General features: G+C 44.5%; 1 protein-coding gene across 1 annotated transcript in view; it reads right to left on the bottom strand.

Moving 5' to 3' along the window:
- KDM3B (lysine demethylase 3B) overlaps nucleotides 1-20574 on the bottom strand; it is a 479529-nt gene extending 458955 nt beyond the window's left edge. Inside the window, 1 exon segment of the mRNA XM_030211010.1 lies at nucleotides 18946-20574. Within this exon segment, the coding sequence (XP_030066870.1) occupies nucleotides 18946-19113 (168 nt within the window). The 5' untranslated portion in view covers nucleotides 19114-20574.
- Between the last annotated feature and the right edge of the window lie 677 nt (nucleotides 20575-21251).

Here is a 21251-nt window from a genome sequence, read left to right as displayed (position 1 = left end):
CCGCGCGGGAAGAACGGCTCTTAACTTTAGCCGCTTCTGTGCCGTCGCCCAAATTAAGGGCGTTCATGGCATTAATGTCTCCAACCTCAAGGGCGGCCCAAGAAGAAGCCGTCCGAGCCGCGTGGCCGGCCAAGATGGCGGAGGCGAGGAGCGGGGGATGGGCGTTTATGGCGGGAAAAACCGCCACGCCGGAGGAAGGACCGGGACATTCATCGGTCACGAAACTGTCACCCAACAAGGGCGAATCAGGCTTGAAGACCCCCGCATCCCCTCTAGAAGCGCTCAAGCGACCCGAGGAGCGACCCTTTGCGCCCCTCGCCCTCCGACGCCATATGCCACGAGGAGAAGAATCGGGGAACCCCCTGCCCGCTATAAAAAGGTAAAAATTACCTGCTGTCCGCTCCGAGTTGTAACGACCTGGTGTCCCAGTGAGTAGCTGCAATAGACGCTTAAATAAACGTCGAAATAAACGCCTTTAAGGACGTTCAAAATTTTTTTTTTTTTTTTTTTTAACGGAGCCAGCGGGAGGGGGGAGAAAAGGAGGGACCTGGCACCACCAGGTTTGCACTTGCTCAAAAGAGCCCTCAACCCCAGGCACTCAACAAAACCTAAAAATTAGGCTTGGAGGCCTAGCCAGAGCTGCTGCTGTGTGTGACCACCACCTGCTGAGATAGAGAACATACTGAGGAGTTTCCGGCAGCACATGACCACATATAGGGAGGCAAAAGTTTGCTCTCTATCTCCACCTGCTGGTAGATGGACACAACCCACCAGTCTATGGATTGATCAGCTTGATGATATGGAAACCTCTGTTCCTTTTTTTTTTTTTTTAAACGCTGTGAGGAAAGCAGAGGTAATAAGAACTCCGGAGGCTCAGATGAGTGGGAAAGGCGAACCAATGTGCCTGCATCCACTGAGTGGGAAAGGACAGGGAAAAGCAAGCTAATATATCCACATCCACGGGGGCATGGGTAAGGCAAGGAAAGGGCTATAGCCTCTAACACCACGGCTAACAACTGGCAAGCCAGGAGCCACCCCCAGGCAGATTTTTGATGGAGCTCGAAGAAGCTGCAGCCACCCTGCTTGGGGAGATAGAGAATACTGAAGAGGCAGTGGAGCTGGCTGGCCATGAGGCACTGTGAAAAGTTGAGTGCTCTCTATCTCCCCCTGCTGGTTGATGGACACAACCCATACGTAATGGCTTCATCTGCTTGATGACAAGGAACAAGATTTAATAAACTACACTGTGACCCCTCCTCAATCCCCCCATGTGGTGCCTGGCCCCCATAATGGGGTCCTGGCCAGGAACATCCAGGCACCTAGGGCCAGCCTCCTCCTGCCTGCAGGGCTTGTTTGAGTCAAGCTCTGGAGCCAAAATAAAACCCAAGGGCCCCAACAGAACCTCCCCACCACCTACAGGCAGACCCAATGTGAGTGGGAAGGCAAGACTACCACCCTCCCCCAAGCCCTAAAAGGAGCTATAAAGAATCCTGCTGCTGAGAAACAGCAGCAGCAAAGACAAGCTGGGGCAAAATGGCTGCCATTGCTGCCAAGGTAATCAGGACTGCATGTCACGATGCCTCATAGCAAGGAGACACCATTTCCGAAGCTGGAAACGGCACATTACAGGAGAGACAGAGCTAGGAGATGTACTGTCAGCTCTTGCAGACACTGAGGCATATTTTCAAAGCACTTAGCCTTCCAAAGTTCCATAGGTTCCATAGGGTTCTATGGAACTTTGGAAGGCTAAGTGCTTTGAAAATATGCCTCACTACGTCTTTTCATAGTCACACCTGGCACGTGCCAGGTATGACTACCAGTCATACCCTGCCACTCGAGCCAACTTGGGCATGGGGCTCTGGCATCTCCACCAACCACCACCCTGCTCTCTTGGGTGCACTTTGTTTTCTTTTTTGTTTTTGGCAAGACCATTAGACTTGTTTTTTTCCTATTCTTTCAGCAATAGCTTTAACTCCCTGCACCAGGGAATAAAGTTTAGTCAGGTAAAGACATTAAGGGATTTGTGTGTGTGTGTGTGTGTGGTGGTGGGGGGGGGGGGGTTCTATGCCTGACAGCTGGAGGGAAGCCCAAAGGGATTACAAGCAAACAGTGAGCAAGCAAGGAGGGATGGGGAAATGGGGATCCATACCTCTCGGGCAGAGTCCCGTGGAACACAGCAACAAGCCTAATCCAGCTGATGCTAAGAAGTGCGACTGGGGGCAGCAAAGCCAAGCTCCATGTTCAACCAGGTCCAGTCTAGGGACTGGATAACCTGGAAACGGCAGGCTCAATCAAGGTATGCCGCTATAGCCAGCAGAGCAGGGAGCCACGCTAGAGACCAGGAGCACCATACAGCACAACCTTCCATAAAATAAAAGGTTTAAACCCCCCAGGATGGCAGGAATGAAAGGAAGGTTGTTGGGGAGCTGAGGGCAGGCAGTTGGGTCTGAGGTTGGAACCAGAACTCGAAGGCTGAAAAGGGGGGCAGGTGGGGGCTGGGGCGAATGGATGGGAGGGGAGGATAGGGGGCAAAGGAGAATCGCTGGACATGGATGGGAGGAGAGGGAAGGGGAGAGAGGAGAAATCACTGGACATGGATGAGATGGGAGGGGAGGACAGAGGAGAATCACTGGACATGGATGGGAGAGGATGATAGGGGCAAACGAGAATCACTGGACATGGATGGGAGGGGAGGGGAGGGCAGGGGAGAGAGAAGAAATCACTGGACATGGAGAAGAGGGCAGGGCCCAGGGAGAGAGAAGAAATTGCTGGACATGGAGAAGAGGGCAGGGCCCAGGGAGAGAGAAGAAATTGCTGGACATGGAGGGGAGGGCAGGGGAGAGAGGAGAATTGCTGGGCATGGATGGATGGAGGGGAGCAGGGGAGAGAGGAGAATTGCTTTGTATGGATGGATGGAGGAGAGGGCAGGGGAGAGAGGAGAATTGCTGGATATGGATGGATAAATGGAGGGAGGGCAGGGGAGAAAGTAGAGTTGCTGGACATGGATGGCGGGAAGGGGAGGGCAGGAGAAATTCTAGTCATGGATGGAGGAGAGGGAAGACAGGAAGGAGATGCACATGGAGAAGACGGGGAGAGAGGAGAAATGCTGGACATGGATGGAGTGGAGAACAGAGAAGAGAGGAGAAATGTTGGACAGGGATGGAAGGAGGACGGAAGACAGAGGAAGGAGATGCACATGGATGAAGGGGAGAGAGGAGAAATGCTGGACATGGATGGAGGGGAGGGAAGAGAGAGGAAGTGAGATGGACGTGAATGTAACAAGTCTAAAGCTGTTTCAGTTGGATAGGCAATGCCTTAAAAAGTGGAGGAGAAAAGAAATAACAATTGAACATCACTAAAACAGCTTCACAAATTAATGTCGCTGGTAGAAACAGCAATTATAAACGCTGTAGTTTGTGCCCATTTTTCTTCACTGTTCTTCAATTGCTGCTGCCTGTTTTTTTTACCCTTTGTGATATAATATTTGCATATGGGCCTCACTATTTCAATCTAGTTAAATCGAATCAAATCAAATCGAAAAACCAATTTTTTTGAAAGAATCAAATCGTACCGAATCGAACAGCACTGGTGTCTAGCATGTTTTGCAGTTCCTGCATAAAAGCGTTCCTGTTTAGGAGGTGTTAAGTGGACCCACGCTAGTTGCACAGGTGATGGTTAGCATGCAGTATGCAACACATGCTACCTGCGGTATGCAATCCATGTCCTTTCTCTCACTTGTACTCCACCTGGGTGCCGTCTCCTAACACAAAATGCACTTAATATAGGAATTTGTGCACACTAACTGTTAAATCAATGCGGCAACAGTTACCACTCTTGTGCGATCTTAATTAATATGCACTAATTCACATGTTAACTACTTAATGCACTTGAGTAAAAGGGCCTCTTAATGTACAGCCCCATAGAAGGAAAAAAAAAAAAACCTTTCTTTCTATTTCTGGGCTTGGTAGGAACTTCTTGGATGGGGAATAGCTCTACAGCATTTTTTAATATATTGGGGGTTGTAAGTCCACTCTGCCACTACGTTTTTGTTTTAAATATTAGGGGTGAAAAGAGACTATTTCTTGCTCATCTACCTGATGCAGCAACCTACACTAACAATTTTCGCCACCTCATTGCAAGAGATAAATTTCCAACATTAAACTGTGTATTAAGCCCTTGGAATTGTACACACTTCTGTCCATTAAATGATAATAGCGATTGCTTTCATTAATGGCAGTGTGGTCATAATGTCTACATATTCCTCTGCACACATTATTTTGTGTACAAAAGTCTTTCCTGAATCTGATGCTGAGTGTGCACATGACCTGGCACTAAGCTGTAGTTTAGTGCTGCTTATTATATCGCCCTATGAGAACTGTTCAGCATGGAGATCTCCTAAGCTGAACCTTGGGTAAACCTTGACTTGTCCTAGTAGTGAATTTCTATGAGCTAAAGAAGTCATGAAGACACAGTCTGTGACAGTTTCTTCATCTGGAAGTGCAATGGTTATTTGTTAAAAAAAAAAACTTGCAGAGAACTAATCTTGTAAATCAGTTTGCTCATATATCATCTCAAATGTATATTAAAGTAAGAAATCGAGACTGCCCCAATTTGATTGACTGCATACTTTGTCCTTTAGATTGTAAGCTCCTTTGAGCAGGGACTGTCCTTCCTTGTTAAGTTGTACAGCGCTCTGTGACCCTGGTAGCACTTTAGAAATGTTAAGTAGTATCTACCCAGCTAGAGAAAATACTCAATGCTTCCAGGGAGCACCACAAGCTAATACCGTTGAGGTCACTGGTAAAACTCAAGTTTTTTCTCTACCTCCATCTGCTGATAGGATTAGAAGACACCCAATTGTGCAGAACAGTGTAGCTAGACACTAAGAAAGCATGTTTTGACAACAGTACTTGCTTTGTGAAATTTGCATTTAATTGTTTACAGCACTGCTAAGAATTTCCAAGATCAATTATGCCATTCTGAAGTTAGTATAGACAGCAACATTTTGGAGTCATTAGAGGTGGCCATGTTTCTTTATGTCATATTATGATTGAAACATTTGTTTATTCACCCTGATACGAGACACTTTTTACATTGCAGGAGAATACTGATCTATCTTTTGCAGTGGCTATGCTGGTTATTTATATTGGACAAAACTCTAGGCAGCTGAAGAGAATTGAAAATCACCACTTCATTCAAACAGAATAAGATTTTTGAACCTCTAGTTCAATATAGTGTGGATTTTCAACATATATTTGATCAATTTGTTAGAACAATTAAGATCTTCTTTTTGCAGAGGAGATATGAGGATGTGATTAATACAAAGAGAGCAATTCCTTGGGGGCTTAATCAAATGATAGAATGAAAGGCTTTATTATTATTTATTATTATTACTAGTAAAAAAAAGCCCGTTTCCGAAACCAATGAAACGGGCGCTAGCATGTGGTTTTTTTGTGGGTGTGTGTATGTGTCACAGAGTTATTTTGTGTGTGTGAGGGTGTGGTGTGTGTGCAGGTTGTTGATGTGTGTCTTTTTTTGTTTTGTTTTTTTGCTTGGGGGTTGGGGGATGTGCTGTGCTGGCAAAGTGGGTTGGATTGGTGTGTGGCTTTGAGGGTGTATTTCTGTTGTATTGTGTGTGTGTGGTTTTGTCTGTCAAGGAGGTTTGTGGAGAGGGGTCTTTCTGTTGGTGAAATGTAAATGTGGTTGTAGGGGGGTCACCCTTTGTTGAGTGTTGTTTTTTTTTTTCCATGGTTTTTTTTTCTGTTGTGCTGAGGCAGCAGTGTTGTTTTAGATGGGCAGAAGGTAGAGGAGCACGTTTTTTGTCTGTCAGTATTTTTTGGCCGTTTCAGGGCTGCTGTAGGGGAATGCTGGAAGAGAAATGTGCTATTGGAAGCAGCGCCATCTTTTTCCATTGGGCTGGGGTTCTGGGCATCCTGGAGGTGGTGACGGCTTGCCTGAGGACGAGGATGGTTGTTTTAAGTTGGCGGAAGGGAGAAGAGCACGGTCTCGGGCCGTCGGGAGGTGATCCGGTATGTTTGGTCCATTTCAGGCTGGCTGCAGGGGAATGCTGGAACATTTATGCACTGCAGGAATCAGCGCCGTCTTTTTCCGGGTTGGGCACGTCCTTGGCCGCTTCGGCAAAAGGGGAAGAGGAAGGGGGTGGGGAGTTACCTGCAGCCGCCTGAGAAATCATGTATTCTTTGTTTGTTTTGTATTATTAGTTTGCATTTCTGTTGAAGAAAGAGTGGATGCCTTTCAAATGATGGAGGTGGTGCGTCGGTGTGCGTTTGTTTCGTTAGTTTGGCAGCCAGTCTCCAGCGATTCCTAGGCAGGGAAGGAGTACTCCTCCCCCTTCCTTGGTCGCTGTTTGCTGCTGGCTGGGTCGCGGGTAATCCTTCCAGCTGGGCCGCAGCTTGTCCTGTTTGCCCACGTCCCAGATGGTGACGGGCACGTTGTTTTCCGGCTCCTCTGACTCCATGTCAAGCGATCCCAAATATAGTCTGTGCTATAGGCCCTCTGGCACTCTTCAGTACTGGCATTAGGCATTTAAAAATTTCTCCCCCCCCCCCCCCCCCGGTCTATTTTTGCACATATCCACAGCAGGAATATTCCTCTCTCATTCCAGCGGTGTTTCTGTGCTCTCCGTGCTGCACAGATAATGAGCCATTCTGCTAGGGAATGCTCCTCCCTTATTATTCACGTAGTTTCCTCTGAATTGGTCCATCTTACATTGCCTAGTGTTGCCTGGGAATGGTGTTGTGATGGTCCTTTGTGTTTCAGAATGTTGAGGGTGTTTTTTCTGATTGGTCCGTCATGTGAGGGCGGGGCAGAGAGACATGGTCAGTGTTGTGGCTTCACCACCATGAATCCATGAACCCTTCAGTGAGTGACTGAGTGACTTCAGAATGTTGTCTTCAGGATGTTGAGGGTGAGTTTTATTATAGTAGATTATTTGGATTTCTAGACCGCTTGTACAAAAATCAGTTCTAAGCAGTTTATAAGTATTCAACCTTGATTACTGGAGATTTGAAGAAAAAAAAAAAGGAAAGTAAGAAGATATTGAGCAAGATATTGGAAGAGGTACTTAGTCAATCCCTCAGGATTTAGAGACATCAATTTACAGTAGAATCTGGTACCCAGGTGCAGAATATAATTAGTATAGGAATTTATTTAAAGAGTTGTTTTCACCTGTTTTCTGAATTTCATATAGTTGTGCAAATTGTCTAAACTTAGCCCCACGTCCTTCCAGATTTTGGGGTCTCGGTTTGCCGGCAACTGTGTAAAGATATTCATCCATTTTATACCTTTGGGGAAAGGGAATGGGAAAGGGGAACTGTTATTAGATCTTCTCATCTTCTTATCAGTATTGAATTCCACATGCATAACCATGGATTTGTAATCTGCATTATTTTTTGTTTTAGTGTTGTGCAGACCACGTGATGTGGATGTGATCCCTTGACTGGTAAATTTGAACTGGTGGTCATTCTGGATTGCAACCCAGCTGACAAACCTTCAGATCCCATGAGGCAGCAAATGGTAAAATAGGGTCCCTTGTCGGGACATGGACATATATGAAATGAAGTTCTGTATTTTATGTACAGATAAATTGTCTTTTATTAGTGAACACAAGTCTGGCTTTGAGTTTTTGATTTCATCCAGTTTCAAGATTTGCATGCGAGACCATGCTTCTTTATCAGGAGAATATGGAGTTTGTTTGACCAATGATTATGATAAACCATGAGCCTATAATTTAGCATACATTGTCTAAAGTGGCAGTGGCTTGTTTTTCTGAGGTCTTTTTTCTTCATATATAGTTGTCTAATTGTGCAGTTAAAAATCTCTAAGCATTGGTCTTTCACATTACAAATCTGCAATGGCAGTTTTATATTTTTACAGTTGTGATTTGAAAACTGCTGACTTTTTCAGAACTTCTATGTTTTTCATGTTCTACAGCCTAAAAACTGCAAGTACCTAAAGTGGGGTATGTGATTTCTGGGATTAATTACTTTTTTTATTGATAAACATTTCACATCTTTTAAATATGTACTTAGTCCACACCTGAAACTGAAATTTTGCAGAATTATACAGTTGATATCCTTCTGGTATAAATAAGTCACATACCCCACATTTTTGGTGCCTTTTCACTCAGTGGTCATAATTATTTAACTTAGATTTCATCTCATACAAAACAGAGTAAATAAAACATAAAACCAGGAAGACAAGTCAGCCAACTAACAACCCTTGCCAAGTGACAAACCTCAAATACTGCATCAATTTTCTAACCCCTAAAACCTATAATTCTCTCCACCCACCCATACCCAAAACCTAACTGGTTACCTACATATACGTAAGCCCCACTAAACAAGTATGTCTTCGTTTCCTAAATGTAAAAATATCAGTAATCTGGAATAACCCATATGGAAGCTTGTTCTACAGTGCAGATGCCCCAATGAAAAACGCTGATTTCGGCAATCTTTGAACAAGTCCAGAAGCTACCAAAGTTCTCATATGCACAGAATGAAGATTCCTAATTGGAAAATGCAAGACTAGTATAATCCAATAATACATTGGGCCCAACCCATGCAATACCTTAAATATCAACATCTTAAAAGAAACCCTCCTACATACAAGGAGTCAATGATTTTGAGATGTGGAAGGTATTGGTTGACTGACAGATCATATATGTACTGTATCCCAAATCTTGGTCTGAATCAACAAGGCTTATCTTATGTCCTTATCTGCCTTCCCATTTTCTTCACTTAGAGACAGATGCACTAAACGTTTTTCATCGTTAAATGAGCCCTCGGGGAAGAATTTCCGATCCTTTCCATGCACTTAAGCCTATTTTCCGACGACAGTAGCAGCTAACGAAAACGGAATGGAGATGAGCAATTAGTGTGAAAACCCCATTGAAACGACATGCACTAACCTTTTCCGATTGCCTTTACGCAGGAAAAAGGCAGGAAAACTAACGAGAGGTCTGGACCTCTCGTTAGGACAGCTCTGTGCCAGGAAAAAGTGTTAAGTGAAAAAATAAACAAACTTTGAGCCAATCCCAGCGCATTAGCAGAGCTAAAAGCGCTGTGATTGGTCCAAAGGACCTCAGAAAACACATAAAAAATAAAACTAAAAAAGGATCGGGAGGGGGCAAGGGCGCTCATCAGGAGCGTCCTGTACGGACGGCCTTGCCCCCCCCCCCCGCCGCTGCTCCCCACTTTCCGCCGCTCCCCCCACCCCGAAAAAGCAAAATTGTAGCAGCCCCTGCCCCCCCTTCCCTTCCTCACTACTCTCAGCTCCGCCTCCCGACATCCTCCCGTCCTGTGCCCCGCCCCCTTTGGGGGTCGTCGCCGCCATTCCCCTTCTCCATCGGGCCCCCCTCCCTCTTACCGGGCCCGTGCAGCGCCTCTCTCCTCTGTCCGAAGGCGCTGCACGGGCAAGAAGAAACGCTGAATCAGCTGATGCCTGCCTTCGCGATAGAGCGTCTTTCTCCTCCTGGGCCCGCCCCTTTCTGACGTCGGTAACCGTGCAGCGCCTTCGGACAGAGGAGAGAGGCGCTGCACGGGCCCGGTAAGAGGAGGGGGGCCCGATGGAGAAGGGGAATGGCGGCGACGACCCCAAAGGGGGCGGGGCACAGACGGAGGATGTCGGGAGGCGGAGCTGAGAGTAGTGAGGAAGGGAGGGGGGCAGGGGCTGCTACAATTTTGCTTTTTCGGGGTGGGGGGGAGCGGCGGAAAGTGGGGAGCAGCGGCGGGGGGGGGGGGCAAGGCCGTCCGTACAGGACGCTCCTGATGAGCGCCCTTGCCCCCTCCCGATCCTTTTTTTAGTTTTATTTTTTTATGTGTGAATTCAATTTGCCATGTGCTTGTGATTTGACTGTTTGTGGCATGCGCAGAGCAGCTAACATAACGCTTGGCTGCTCTGCGCATGATTTGGGGGCCGATTAACGATGTGTATTGTGATTCTTTGATACATTGTACGTTTCAATACCGATTCCAGCATGTGTGACTTTTTTTTTTGGTGCATTTTTCGTTATTTTAAAATCGTTAGGGACTTTAACGATTTAGATTTTTTTACGTTTGGTTGCTGCATCTGCCTCTAAGTACTTCCATTATTTAAACAATGACTTTTAAACTTAACTTTGGCCCAAAACTTTGGAACTGTCTAGCAGCAGCATTTCAAACTGTGTCCTCATTCTGTAAATTTAAACAATTGATCTCTGTTTATTTCTCTGTTTATTACCCTCCTCTCACCTACCAACACCCATCCTGTTAGAATATCAATGAAATGCTTTGATGTCCCCATGCATACCCCCACCCTCCCACTCTGTCAGACTGTCAAAGTAATGCTTTGATGTTTCTCTTATATATACTATCTGCTAACACATTTGCTTATTTCCGATCTGACGAAGAAGGGCAACCTTCGAAAGCTAATCAAGAAATGTATTAAGTTATGTCCAATAAAAAAGGTATCATCTTATTTTCTTTTCCATGTTTTATTTTGTTTGATTTCTATTGAAAACAATTAATCAAAACTTGGCTATTTCACAGGCCTTTGGCTCAAACATTCTCTCTCATAATTGCAAAAGCAGTAATTATTATGTAAATGAGGGAAAAGTCTCAACTACTACAGCTATATTCACACATCAGTGTTAATTTTATAGCATGTAGAAAAAGTCATCACCGACTGAAAAACCCTCAAATATTTATTTTTTATCCCTATACTTTTTATTGAAAAAATTATTTTTAAAAAATGTGTCCTTTAAATTGAATGACTGTAATGTCTAAGTGAAACTAAAAAATAACTTGTTCATTTATTGGAAATAGTCAAGCCGTTCACTTATCTTGTCATATTCTTTTTTTCAATACTGCGCCTGTTCCATCTCAGTACTGTGCCAGTTCCTACGGTCCCGTTCGAATATCTTCATCAGGGAACCCGCTCACACCAAGGTTTCAACGCCAGGCATGCTTTACGTCATTATTATCGTTCGCAAGATTATCGATAATCTTGCGAAACGATAATAATGACGTAAAGCATGCCTGGCGTTGAAACCTTGGTGTGAGCGGGTTCCCTGATGAAGATATTCGAAAACGGGACCGTGGGAACCGGCACAGTACTGAGATGGAACAGGCGCAGTATGAAAAAAAGAAAAAGAATATGACAAGATAAGTGAACGGCTTGACTTTTTCCAATAAATGCACAAGTTATTTTTAGTTTCACTTAGACATTACAGTCATTCAATTTAAAGGACACATTTTTTAAAAATAATTTTTTCAATAAAAAGTATAGGGATAAAAAATAAATATTTGAGGGTTTTTCAGTCGGTGATGACTTTTTCTACATGCTATAAAATTAACACTGATGTGTGAATATAGCTGTAGTAGTTGAGACTTTTCCCTCATTTACATAATAATTACTGCTTTTGCAATTATTAGATTTTCTAAAGAGTGAGCAGTATATCTGGGGTTGGAACTCAAACATTCTCTCTCACCATCACATGACCTGCTCTATTTATTTCTTCTCTATCTTGCTAAATTATTTAGTGTAAATTGTTTAGCAGCATTATTTTGCAATTAGTAGAACATCAAATATTGTTAAATAAACAAAATAATAACCACTTTCATGGTACTGTTTTGCCATCAAAATTAGGACTCTGTACTATTCCAAAAGGGCTGATTTACAGGGAATAGGTGCAATGGGGTGAGGACCAGAAGGCACAGGTGATCTTGTGCTCTTTCATTTTATTATACTGTATTATTAATAACGGGGGGAGGGGGGTTGTGCTGAAACTACTTTGGGTGGCTGGGTACCCAGAAGGCTGTAAGTTTCTGTAAACAAATAAATTTTCACTTTTGTATTTTGTCCACACCCAATATGACAGCACTTAAAAGTTATATAAAATTAAAACAAAGTATTTTATTTTTATTTATGACATTTATATCCCACATTATCCCGAAAACAAGCTCAAGTTCAACGTGGCTTACAATTTAGATTAAAAATACACAGTTTGAATTTCAACAATAGTGAAGTAGTACGATGAAGTGGTTGAGAGTAACAGATTAGCAAATAAACTACAAATAAGTGGACATACTGACAGATCTAAAGTACAGAAAAAAAGACAAGATTATCAACTGGTTATTGTTATAGTAACTAATGTAATGAGTTCTGGAATGAATTGGTGAGCAAATGAGTTTTTAAGCAATTTTCAGAATTTTAAGTAATTAGGATGAAATCTAATAGATTTTAGGAGAGAGTACTGATTTATATACCACATTTTTAAAATTTGGTGGACAAAATATAATCTGGAGCCAGTCCATGTAATATCTGGAATATAAAGGTACATAGCTTGAACAAGATCCTGGCTTTAGTAAGTACATAAGTATTGCTACACTGGGACAGACCCTTCGGTCCGTCCATCAAGCCCAGCATCCTGTTTCTAACAGTGGCCAATCCAGGTCACAAGAATAAGCAGTGGATTTTCCCTAATTCCATTCTAATCACGGTCTATGGACTTTTCCTTTAGGAAGCCATCCAAACCTTTTTTAAACCCCGCTAAGCTAACTGCTTTTACTACATTGTCTGGCAACAAATTCCAGAGTTTAATTACACGTTGAGAGAAGAAATATTTTCTCCGATTCATTTTAAATTTACTACTTTGTAGGTTCATCATGTGCCCCCTAGTCCTAGTATTTTTTTGAAAGAGTAAACAAGCGATTTACATCTACCCGTTCCACTCCACTCATTATTTTATAGACCTCTATTATATCTCCCCTCAGTCGTCTTTTCTCCAAGCTGAAGAGCTCTAGCAGCTTCAGCCTGTCCTCATAGGGAAAACTTCCCATCTCCTTTATCACTTTTGTCGCCCTTCTCTGTACCTTTTCTAATTCCACTATACTTTTTTTGAGATGCGGCGACCAAAATTTATATTTTCCATTCCTTTTCTAATAATACCTTATATTCTATTTGCTTTCTTAGCCTTCACCGCACACTGAGCAGAGGATTTCAACGTATCATCAACGACGACACCTAAATCCATTTCTTGGTCGGTGACTCCTAACGTGGAACCCTGCATTACGTAGCTATAATTCGGGTTCCTCTTTCCCACAAGCACCACTTTACACTTGCTCACATTAAACATCATCTGCCATTAAGCTGCCCAGTCTCATAAGGTCCTCTTGTAATTTTTCACAATGTTCTCTCGATTTAACAACTTTAACTTTGTGTCATCAGCAAATTTAATTACCTCACTAGTTATTCCCATCTCTAGATCATTTATAAATATATTAAAAAGCAGCAGTCCCACTAACTACCCTTCTCCATTCAGAATATTGACCATTTAACCCTACTCTCGGTTTTCTATCTTTTAATCAGTTTGTAATCCACAATAGAACACTACCTCCTATTCCATGACTTTCCAATTTCCTCTGGAGTCTTTCATGAGGTACTTTGTCAAACGCGCATTGAGCTTGCCATGAGTGGGAAAGCGCGGGGTACAAATGTAACAAAAAAAAAATCCAGATACACAATATCAACCGGCTCACCTTTATCCATGTTTGTTTACCCCTTCAAAGAAAAGTAACAGATTGGTGAGGCAAGATTTCCCTTCACTAAACCCATGTTGGCTTTGTCTCATTAATCCATACTTTTTAATATACTCTGTAATTTTGTTCTTTATAATAGTCTCTACCATTTTGCCCGGCACCAGCACCAGGCTCACCAATCTATAATTTCCTGGATCTCCACTGGAACCTTTTTTAAAAAAATCGGCATTACACTGGCTGATTTTTAAAAAGGAGCCAATGTAATTTAATTAATAAAGGAGTGGCTCGTCCAAAATGGGGTACTTTAAAAATAAATTGAGCAGCTCTGTTTTGTACAGTTTGGAGTCTTTTAGGACCTGCTCCTTATAACCCGAGTATATGGCATTAAAAGAATTCAACTGTGAGAGAACTTGAGATTGAACCAGCAGTCTAAGGGTTCCAGAAGTAAAGTATGGCCTGATGCACTTAAGCATCCAGAGGGTTGTGAATGATTTGGAAATGACCTGGGAGACGTTGATCAAACATGAGCTGATGATCAATGATTATATCAAGGATCTTCAGAACGGATTCTATAGGATAGGAAGTTTGATCAATGGTAAATGAATTGAAGGAAGCGGAATCGTACAAGTTAGTACTGACCAAAAATTTTGTTTTGTCCCTGTGGAGTTTCTCTGAATTTTTTTTTTTTTGTTACATTTGTAACCCGCGCTTTCCCACTCATGGCAGGCTCAATGCAGCTTACATATTGTATATAGGTACTTATTTGTACCTGGGGCAATGGAGGGTTAAGTGACTTGCCCAGAGTCACAAGGAGCTGCCTGTGCCTGAAGTGAGAATCAAACTCAGTTCCCCAGGACCAAAGTCGACCACCCTAACCACTAGGCATTCAGATGCTCAAGATTCCATGAGGTCAAAGCCTAGTTTTATTTGGTGTAAGATTTCAGAAATATGTTTACTGAAAGGGAAGTAAACAGTGACATCATCTGCTTATATGAAGGTTTTGCCTGCATGTTCCAGTCTGCTACCTAGGAGAGACATCATTACGTTAAATAAAATGGGGGAGAGTGGAGAACCCTGAGGCACTCCACAATCAGAGGACCAAGGAGGAGAAATGGAATCTGCCATCTTCACTTGATATGATCTGAACTTAGGAAAACTTTGAAACCATGGAAGACATTACCACTCAGGCCAAAGTGATCTAAAATGTTTAAAACAGTGCGTGACTTGACAGTCTTCCGGAAGTTACTGAAGACGCACCTGTTCGACGAGACTTACAATAAGAATCCTCCTTAATGACTTGATTCCATTCTATATCTAAACCAACTAATACTGATCCCTTCTAATCTGATTATGTAAATCACATTATCACTGTTGATCATTATATCTTACCTGTTTTATTTTGTGCTATATAAATCATTCTACTGACCTACTTACCTAATTTCTTACAAAGCAATATGTCAAATTAGACCAAACCCTTACTCTATTTATGATTATACCTTTTGCAATATAATGTAAGCCACATTGAGCCTGCAAATTGGTGGGAAAATGTGGGGTACAAATGCAGCAAATAAATAAATAAATAATAGTATGCTATGGTGCACCATATCAAACGCACTCGACATGTCAAATTGCATCAAGATTATCTTTTTATCATAACCGATTTCTTTCTTGACATTGGAAGTTAGAGTGGTAAGGACTGTTTCAGTACTATAGGAGGGTCTGAAACCAGATTGGGATTTGTACAGGAGCGAAAAAGATAAAAGATATTCAATACACTGGGCAGCAACAGTACCTTCCATGACTTTAGTTAGTAGAGGAATGAATGCTACTGGCCTGTAGTTAGTGACATCATTGACTGATGCAGATAGATTTTTTGGAATAGGAGTAAAATGATTTTACTGTCTTCAGCGACAGATCTAGGAATGAAGACTATGATCTATCAGCTGATAAACTTCCATAGAGGTTTATCGGTCCGTTAGAGAAAGAAATATAAATTTTGTTGGACTTTATGACATCTTTTCGCATTTTAAGGATTCTAAGTACAATAAAAACATACCTAAGACCTCAATACAATTCTGTTTAAACACCAAAATTACATAGCCCGTGAAGAAGAATTGATGACTGGTGTTATATGTCGTACGTTTCAACGTTGTGCTGATTCCCTTTTTTGCCTCAGAACTGTGGCATATCAGCACAATGTGTTGCAGTTTGTGTTTTCAGTGTGAGTGCGGGTAGGTCCCAAGATGGGGGTGGGGGGGGGGGGGGGGGAGTGCAAGGGTCGAACAGGGAAAAGTAGACTTTTCAAAGTGGGGGCCCAGGGCACAAATTGAGGGTGCCCCCTCAATCTCCTCTCCTCCCTGCCCTCTCCACCTACCACAACTTTAAATGACTTCTTCACATACAAAACACAGACAGACCTTCACCAAATACACAATAAGGGATCACAAATTAGAAACAGAAATATGAACACCAAAACTGAACTGGGAACCCCAAGAAGTTAAACTCTACAAGTACTGAAATATTGGAGAAATAAAAACAGAATTGTACTTCATTACGTACTGAACACAATCAATGGCATAATCATGAAGGGGTGGGGGGAGAACCCCTAAAATGAAGGTCTCCCTTGCTGTGACTGGTGGGGATTCTCAAGCCTCACCAGCAGATGATTACCTCCTCAGGTCCAGCAACCAGAACTCTCCCAGGTCTGCAGCCGCCAGCAGTATTTCAGAGCTGCTGCTGTCACCACTCATCCATGCCTGCTTGGCTTTCACAAATACATGAAAACCAAACATATGTAAGAGATGGGGTAATGCCATCAACAGCAGAGCTTGGAGATTTCTGGCTGCCGAAGGAGGTGGCCTTCAGTTGGCAGGGTTTGGGGATCCCCACCTGATCAGGTATTTATATTTTGCATTCGGGCGAGCACAAAATTTGTTACCCACTCATTTGGGCTCAACCCCCAGCCCCCAATCAGCCATCTGTCTATGCCACTGAATACAATACAAAAACATCTGTGATGAACATATCCCAAAGCTAACGTATTCCAGCTAATAAATTCAAAATAAAACATTATTTTCTACCTTTATTGTCTAGACATTTTGTTTTTCTATCATCTTGGTCCCAGTTTCTGTTTTCTTGTCTGTCTCTTGATAATTCTCTTTCCAGTGTCTCCTCTCTTCTCTCGCTCCATGCCCTCACTACACCCATCTCTAACATATTGATTTTTCCTTTTCAGTTCTTTCCTCCCTTGTTTTCTTTTATTTTTTGTTACATTTGTACCCCGCGCTTTCCCACTCATGGCAGGCTCAATGCGGCTTAGTTAAGTGACTTGCCCAGAGTCACAAGGAGCTGCCTGTGCTGAAGTGGGAATCAACTCAGTCCTCAGGACCAAAGTCCACCACCCTAACCACTAGGCCACTCCTCCTACTGTCTACCTGTCCACTCAAATTTCACCCTCTTTCTCACCCTTCTTTTTGATTTTCAGCCATCAATTTTCCATCTCCCATTTCCTATCTCACTCCTTTCCCAGCCTTCCAACTACTCCCCATTACTGTATTTTTACCTCTGTACTCACTATTCTCCTCTCATGCAACCTCTTTTGACCTCTCCCATGATTCCACCACTTCCAGAACCCTTCTCCCTCTTGTAGCCCACCCTACACTCATTGCCTGACATCTTCCTGTCCGTTTCTCTCCATTCCCTAGCACCTTCCTCTCTTACCTCTCTTCCCTCCTGCCTCCCATAGGTCCATCTTTTCTCCTCTCTCCCCCCAAACCCTCCCCCTCTATGGTCCATTTCTCCCTCCCTTTTCTGTTATTGTTCTTCTTCTTCCTTCCCCCCCTTGACGCATCTCTTTCCTTCCCTTCATCTCACTGTTTTGCATCTCTCTCTCCCTCCCTTCTACCCCAGACCCAATATTTCTCTTCCCTCCCTCCCTCCCAACACCAGGTCCAATTTCTTTTTCTTTCTTCCAGACTGCCTTCCCATCCAGCATCTCTCCCTCCACATGCCCAGGTCCACCATCTATCCCATTGTCCCCCATCTCTCTCTCTTCCATTTCCAGGCCCATCATTTTTTTCACTTTTACCTCCTCCCACCCCAATCCAGCATTTCCCCCTCTCTCTGAACCCTTTCCACTGATCTACTTTAAAATAAGGTATTTCAGGGGGTCCTCATGGACCAGCACATCTTCCCCTTCTCTCCATCCGTGTCTGATGACGTCTTCCTCACCTTCCTGGACTACAGAGGGTTGCCAACATGACAGCTCCTCGGCATTTTCCCTCTGCCGCGGTCCTCCTATGTGGAAACAGGAAGCTGTGGCAAGCACCAAGGAGGCTGCAGGCAGCATATCAGAAATCACTGCTGCGCCAGCAACCCCCTGCAAAGAAGGTAGTCTGGGAAGGTGAGGAAGATGTCAGGCGGGGATAAAGAGAAAGGGGCAACGTGCTGGCCCTTAAAAAACTGAGATATAGTGGAAATAGGAAAAAAAAGAGAGAAGGGCACCCAAAATGCTAAGAGTATTGGAGCAAGTCAGCAATGAAGAATTAGAGAGAGACAACTGAAAGAAAATACAAATTCATAAAATCATGTGCACAGGGAAGTTGATTTGGCTGTCAGCTTCTACCAAGACAAGGAGACACTCGAAAGAGCAGTTGTTAGAACCTAACATTACATTGCCCCAGGTACAAATAAGTACCTGATATATGTAACCGCTTTGAATGTAGTTGCAAAATACCACAGAAAGGCGGGTATATCAAGTCCCATTTCCCTTTCCCCTTACTAAGCAGCCTGGATGGGCAGGTTGGTCTTTGCTGTCATTTACTGTATTACAGTGGAATTAATGGGTAGCAGATTTAAAGGAAACGGGAAATTATAGTACTGCACATCTTTTTGAGGGGAGGGGATGAAGGGTCGCAGTGTTTCTTTGGATTTTCAGTTCCTGAGCTTTAGAATTTCGCGCTTATTTCACATTCCCTGCAAACCGACTTCACCCACTCATTGAAGCAGGTCTTCAGCTTGGTCTTCAGCGCCTAAAGCAAGCCATGATTTTTGTAAACACTAGGAAAAACATTGTAACCAAAAAGATAATAAGCCACCAAAGCTCATCTGTCCAGGTGACAGAATATCGATCCAAGAAAGTTTCTGTGAGAAGTGTGAATAAAGGTTCTGAAGCCGATTTGGTCCGTGTCCTGAATTTTATTTGTCTCTCTGGCGTTCCACACGGCGCTAAGACAAGACAGAATAGACGGCAGGAAGCTGCGGACACCCCGGGGGCCAGGGGCCCTCATGTCCCGGGATCCCCTTTACGCTCCGCCTCCGCTTTCCTGTCCGCAGGCCGCGCGGCCTCCGTCGGAGCCCTAGAGGCCAACGTAGCACCTAAGGAGCGGGCCGCGGCCCGGCCACTCACCGCCAACTCTTGGGCGTCGCTCCCCTCACGGCCCGAACGATTCCGCCCTGCCAGGCCCGCTTCCGAAGGGCTGCATCGGCTCCCCGCTGCGCTCCAGCCCCGCCACACCGTCTGCAAACAGAAGCAACAGCGCTTCCCGACCGGGGAGGCCGAGGCCGCGTCCGCCATGGCAGCTACGCTGAGGAGATCCAGCGTCTGGCCGCGTCCCGTCCGCTGTCTGCACGCAGCCGCTAAACCCTACCGCACCAGAGCCAGCGCGCGCTCGCCGCGAGGGCCTCCACTCCACCCGAGGGTCCCGTCTCGTCGTCTGCACAGCGCCCCCTACGACCCGGAGGAATAGTGCAAGCGAGTGCGAATAACAACGCCCCCGTCGGCCAGGAGCCGTACTACAAAGAAATTAACCACAGCGCCCCCTAAGCAGTATTGAAAGAGAGCAGGAACGAAGCAGTACTACAAGAGAACTTGAACCACAGCGCACCCAGCGGCCAGGAGCCGCACTACAAGAGAACATGAACCACAGAGTCCCGGAAGCAGCATTGAAAGAGAGCAGGCCAGGAATGGAGCAGTACTACAAGAGAACGTGAACCACAGTGCACCCAGCGGCCAGGAGCCGCACTACAAGAGAACATGAACCACAGCGTCCCCAAAGCAGTATTGAGAGCAGGAACAGAGCAGTACTACAAGGCAACGTGAACCACAGCGCACCCAGCGGCCAGTAGACGCACTACAAGAGAAAATGATCCACAGTGCCCCTGAAGCCAGTATTGAAAGAGAGCAGGAACAGAGCAGTACTACATGAGAATGTGAACCACAGCACACCCAGCAGCCAGGAGCCGCACTACAAGAGAACATGAACCACAGCGCCCCAAAGCAGTATTGAAAGAGAGCAGGAACGGAGTAGTACTACAAGAGAATGTGAACCACAGCGCACCTAGCGGCCAGGAGCAGCACTACAAGAGAACATGAACCACAGCGCCCCAAAGCAGTATTGAAAGAGAGCAGGAACGGAGTAGTACTACAACAGAATGTGAACCACAGCGCACCTAGCAGCCAGGAGCAGCACTACAAGAGAACGTCAGCCACAGCCCACCCAGCTGCAAGGAGCCACACTACACCAAACATGAACCACAGCACCTCCGAAGCAGTACTGAAAGAGCGCAGGAACTGAGCAGTATTACAAGAGAACGTGAACCACAGCGCCCCCGAAGCAGTACTGAAAGAGCGCAGGAACGAAGCAGTACTACAAGAGAACGTGAACCACAGTGCACTCAGCGGCCAGGAGCAGCACTACAACAGAACGTCAGCCACAGCCCACCCTGCGGCAAAACATGAACCACAGCGCACCCAGCGGCCAGGAACAGAACTACAAAAGAACGTGAACCACAGCGCACCCAGCTGCCAGGAGCAACACTACAAGAGAACGTCAGCCACAGCCCACCCAGGCTAAGGAGCTGCACTACAGCAAAACATGAACCATAGCGCGCCTAACAGCAGCACCAAAAGAGCGCAGGAACCACAGCACCTCTCAATTAGACTGCTTGCTGTCCATGGTATAATTGATGCATACTCCTCAGTTTTGCAGATGTTTATCAGGATAACAGTACTGAATTCCATTACTCTACAGATAATAATTTCACCGACCACAGTATCTGGATATTTAGCAAAGCTCTTATGGGAGGGGTGGGGGGGGGGAATTATTCAAATTATTTTCAGCCCAGGCAGCCATCATTTTAAAAAACACCAACTGTCAGGCTGATAGTTGTAGTTGGTTAGTTTCGTGTTATTCTTACTCTGCATGGGTGTGATGGAAAATATTAAAAATTGCTTTTCAGTCTTGCTTTAATCAATAATACATTTTTTTAAATCCCCTTTCTTTGACCCAAAAGTGACTTTCCTGGTATATCTCAAGGAACAATGTATGAGATAAGCACACTCAAGAACAACGTATGAGATAAGGCACCTCTCAAGAACAGGTTGGAATGCCTCTGAAGCCAGCTTGTGCAGGAGGGAGGCGGGGTATGTTTGAGGTTCGAGAGATAAGCCACCTGGCCAGTGGTTTGTTTACCTGAACTGAGAGCATATGACTGAAACCTCATGTACATTCTTGGATAAGTTTTAGCTTAATAAAAAGGGGGCTTTTTGCAGCAGAGCCTTGGGGCTCATTCTGTGGATGAACGCATCGTGCAGAAAAGACTTGTTCCTGGTCTTAGGGAGACTTCAGGCTTTTCGCTGCAACGGGCCCCCCAGCTGATGAGATAAGGGCCTGAATGATGTAATTCTTGACCAGTGATGATGTATGTATAAAT

The sequence above is a fragment of the Microcaecilia unicolor genome, chromosome 8, assembly GCF_901765095.1.
Source record: "Microcaecilia unicolor chromosome 8, aMicUni1.1, whole genome shotgun sequence".
NCBI lineage: Eukaryota > Metazoa > Chordata > Amphibia > Gymnophiona > Siphonopidae > Microcaecilia > Microcaecilia unicolor.
Note: the sequence above shows the minus strand (reverse complement) of the source record. Positions and strands in the feature narration are given on the sequence as shown.